The sequence below is a fragment of the Hibiscus syriacus genome, unplaced genomic scaffold, assembly GCF_006381635.1.
Source record: "Hibiscus syriacus cultivar Baekdansim isolate YM2019G1 unplaced genomic scaffold, ASM638163v2 tig00008289_pilon, whole genome shotgun sequence".
NCBI classification, from domain to species: Eukaryota; Viridiplantae; Streptophyta; class Magnoliopsida; order Malvales; family Malvaceae; genus Hibiscus; species Hibiscus syriacus.
Window position 1 is genome coordinate 3,968 of NW_024062162.1, and position 3,921 is coordinate 7,888.

Here is a 3,921-nt window from a genome sequence, read left to right on the forward strand (position 1 = left end):
TGATATTTTGATATACCAAACAAAAATGTTAATTAGTTTTTACAAATTTTAAGATTACATTCAATTCAATCATTCAAATAAATAAAATTATTCTTTAAAGTTAAAACGTCAATTTTTACTCCACACTCTACTGAAAATTTGAGTCCTCTACTGGAAATATTTTTGAAATAATTTTTACTAAGGGTTTTGAACTTTAATCAAGTCAAAAATGATTTTTAAGCATAGTAGTACCGATACTACTATAACAGTACTGATATTGTTCAAGAAGTACCGATATTGCTTAGGTAGTGTCGATACTGCTTATGCAGTGCTGATACTGTCGAGGCAGTGCAGGTACTATCAAAACAGAATGCTAAAATGGTATCGATACCATATACGGTATCGATACTACTTAGTGTAGTAGTATCGATACTCTTAGTTATGGTACCGATAATACTCCTTTTGGCTTTGAGTATGTGAAATTCCAATATACTAAAATGGTACTGATACTATGTATAGTATCGATACTACTAAATATAGTAGTACCGATACCCTTGTGACAGTATCGATACCGAAGTTTCCCAACGGTCAAAAGTTTTGTATTTAATACAGGGAGTATCGATACTGATAGACGGAGTACCGATACTACAAGCCTCTGAGCAGCATTTAATGCGGGAAACTACCCCCCAATGGCTCTATTCACTCCCATAACAACTCAAACGGTTGGAATTGATTGAGAAAATAGCCAGAGTGCATCAATGCATGGCTGGTGCATCGATGCATCAAATGCATTCGATGTTTTTATAAAATCCTCAGTGCATCGATGCATTGTATGAGCATCGATGCATGAAATGCATTCGATGTTCAATTTAATTCATGGTGCATCGATGCATGGATTGGTGCATCAGTCACTACAGCAAAAATGGTTTTTAACGGCGGATGTAGCAGCGTTTTTACTGAAAACGCCGGTAATTGTTTACATATAGCGGCGTTTTTGAACAAACGCCGCAAAATACTATACTTTAGTGACGTTTGTATAAAAATGCCGCTAAAGAATCGTAATGTAGTGGCGTTTTTATACAAACGCCGCTATAAACTAGTATTTTAGTGGCGTTTTTATTCAAACGCCGCTATAGACACATACTTTTGTGGCATTTTAATACCAAACGCCGCTATAGACTCGTACTTTAGTGGCATTTTTATACAAACGCCGCTATAGACACGTACATTTGTGGCGTTTTAATACCAAACGCCGCTATAGATTCGTACTTTAGTGGCGTTTTTACACAAACGCCGCTATAGACACGTACTTTTGTGGCGTTTTAAACCAAACGCCGCTATAGACTCGTACTTTAGTGGCGTTTTAATACCAAACGCCGCAATTGTCATATTACCTAGTGGCGTTTACGTAAAAAAACGTTGCTACTGAACACTACTTTAACATATCGAAATAAAACCCTAATTCCATAGATTCAGTCTGGGCATCGAAAAGAAAGCATTGCTTTAAAGGTCTCTGGGGTCTCGCACATCCAATTCAAAAAAATTTCTCTTCAAAATAGGGTTCATCATAACACCCCATTCTATTCCCACATAAACGATTCTTTAATTCTTCAGCAACCTTTTGTTTCCATTTATTAACGTCATTATATTCTTTTGGGATCCTAAGTTCCCCCAACAGCTTTGTTTCTGTGCACTTTCATCTTGTCGATGTTCTAAAATGGTGGCTCCGAGGAATGTGTTGAGGGACGAGGAGAGTGTTGCGGCGGTGTTGTTGAGCATCAGCAGCAAGGAAGATGACGATTCTCCGTCGGGGAAAAGGTTAAAATCGGAGAGGTTCCCCGTTTCAAGGTGGGAATTGGCTGCCTTTTTCGGGGTTTTCTTGATTTTTTCTACCGGCTTGTTCTGCATCTACCTGACCATGCCCGCTACCGAGTATGGGAAACTCAAGATCCCTCGTTCCATCTCTGATCTGCGATTGCTCAAGTAGGATTCCCCCCCCCCTTTATAATAAAAACTGGTGTTCTCTCTCTCAATTAATGAAGAAATAAGCTTAATTTGTGTGCCAAATCCTTGGATTTGATCATTGCTGTTGATTTTGGAAATGCCCATTTTAGATTTCTTATGGTTTATATAGGATTTTGAGCTAGAGAGAACTATTGGGAATATTTTAGCTTATAATTGTAGTTAATTTTTTTTAAAATTGAAATATGCCTCCTTTTTTGTGTTATATTGTAGGTGAAGATAGTTGTGGATGAGAACTCTTATCATTTATATTCTTCCCGGAATGAATCCTTTGATTTGTTTTGTCCTTAATGTGTAGCACTAGGGAGTTTAAAAGCAATCTATGACTAATGATGAGTTTAGTTCATGTGTGGTTCATGTGAGGGCATCGAATAATGCAAATTGTAGGGAGAATATTGCATACCGAGTATATCCAGCTATGTACTAACAATGCATTGTTGCTGAAATTACCATTCCTAATTTATTTCTATCATGTACTTTAGTTTACTTGTTTATTTACTACTTTCTTGTTGCCGGGTGCTTCTACTTTGTCGTGAAACTTCTTTCTGTGATGTTTTAGCTGCAACTTATTTTATTGAAGTCCTTGTTTTTCTATTCTTTTTCAGAGATAATATTGCAACATATGCAAAGGATTACCCAACACAATTCATTTTGGGTTACTGCTCAACTTATATCTTCATGCAAACTTTTATGATTCCTGGAACGATTTTCATGTCTTTGCTAGCTGGAGCTCTCTTTGGTGTTAAAGTCCTTTTCTTGGTTGTCTTCAATGCCACAGCTGGAGCATGCTCCTGCTTTTTTCTATCAAAGCTGATTGGCATACCTTTGGTCAGTTGTTTGTGGCCTGATAAATTAAGGTTTTTTCAAGCTGAGGTACCTTCATTTTTCCTCTTGTGACTGTCTTTAGAACTATTCGTTCGTTCGTGTTTTCCCTCTTAATTTAGCATCTTTCACTTGTTTTACCCTATCTTCTTTTCTGTTACTGTTGGTATTGTCGCCTGAAAATGTCCGTTGAAAGAAAACATATGCTTGTGTCATATCCAATTTATTGCTATGCCTTGTTTGTGAAGGTTTTATATTAATTGATGTGTATTCTTAACAATTTGGAATAAGAAAAGTTTCTACAAGATCACTATACATATCCATCTACATCAGTTTTCTACTTTTAGCCAAATATTGAGTTGTTCAACCATAGAGACTAACTAGGGAGATTTCTATAAAAAAAGTTTGAAGTAGGTGCTTGTTGATAAAGAATCGGTTCTTATTGTAATAGGGTTCTTACTTCATATATTACTGAATTTCCCTGGATACATTTTCCTAATGTCAGGTTGGGTTCAATAGATGTCATTTGGGTATATTTATTTGTCAACATCTAATGGATCATTCGTTGTAATGGAATCGAGTCTTTAATTTTGTGTTGAGACTTAATTCATTTCAATCCGTTGGTGTTGTATGCAAGTCAAATGATAGAAAAAGATGGCAGCCATATATATTCAGATAACTTATCTGATTTAAGACCACCATTGTATCTTCTTTCAGGCTGGCCTCACACTTGGGGATCTCAGGTCTGTTAAGGACCTCTATGATTTCAAGACCTTGTCCGTGCTTTTCCTTATCGGGATGGTCTCCATATTTCCTACCCTTCTGAAGAAAAAGAAGATATATGAATAAGGCTATGTTGGTGAAGCTTGTGGCATCCTCCTGACTGACAATGAGGGATCAAGAATACAAAATTTTACAATCTCCAAATTAGGATCTGAGAAACAATAGCGCATAATTGAAGATCCTCATTACTACAGCTGAATATCAAAAAGATCTAGGCATTGTCACAAAATATGAAAAGCACAGGGCAGGTAACTTTTATTCTTATTTTCAATGTTATGTTAAAGTAATTTCCCCATTAGATTATTTAGAACATTT

General features: G+C 36.3%; 1 protein-coding gene across 1 annotated transcript; it reads left to right on the top strand.

Moving 5' to 3' along the window:
• The first annotated feature begins 1,588 nt into the window (after positions 1 to 1,588).
• LOC120202194 (uncharacterized membrane protein At4g09580-like) lies at positions 1,589 to 3,672 on the top strand. The gene is made up of 3 exons (XM_039202662.1): positions 1,589 to 1,962; positions 2,607 to 2,874; positions 3,541 to 3,672. The coding sequence occupies exons 1-3, from the start codon at positions 1,697 to 1,699 to the stop codon at positions 3,670 to 3,672; spliced, it is 666 nt and encodes a 221-aa protein (XP_039058593.1). The 5' UTR covers positions 1,589 to 1,696.
• Positions 3,673 to 3,921: the final 249 nt, after the last annotated feature.

What these genes read in the sequence shown, in the direction of transcription:
- LOC120202194 (XM_039202662.1), top strand. Translation starts at nt 1,697, where the DNA reads ATGGTGGCTCCGAGGAATGTGTTGAGGGACGAGGAGAGTGTTGCGGCG. An exon ending in TCTGATCTGCGATTGCTCAA is followed by an intron (nt 1,963 to 2,606) that starts GTAGGATTCCCC and finishes ATTCTTTTTCAG; the next exon opens with AGATAATATTGCAACATATG. An exon ending in TAAGGTTTTTTCAAGCTGAG is followed by an intron (nt 2,875 to 3,540) that starts GTACCTTCATTT and finishes ATCTTCTTTCAG; the next exon opens with GCTGGCCTCACACTTGGGGA.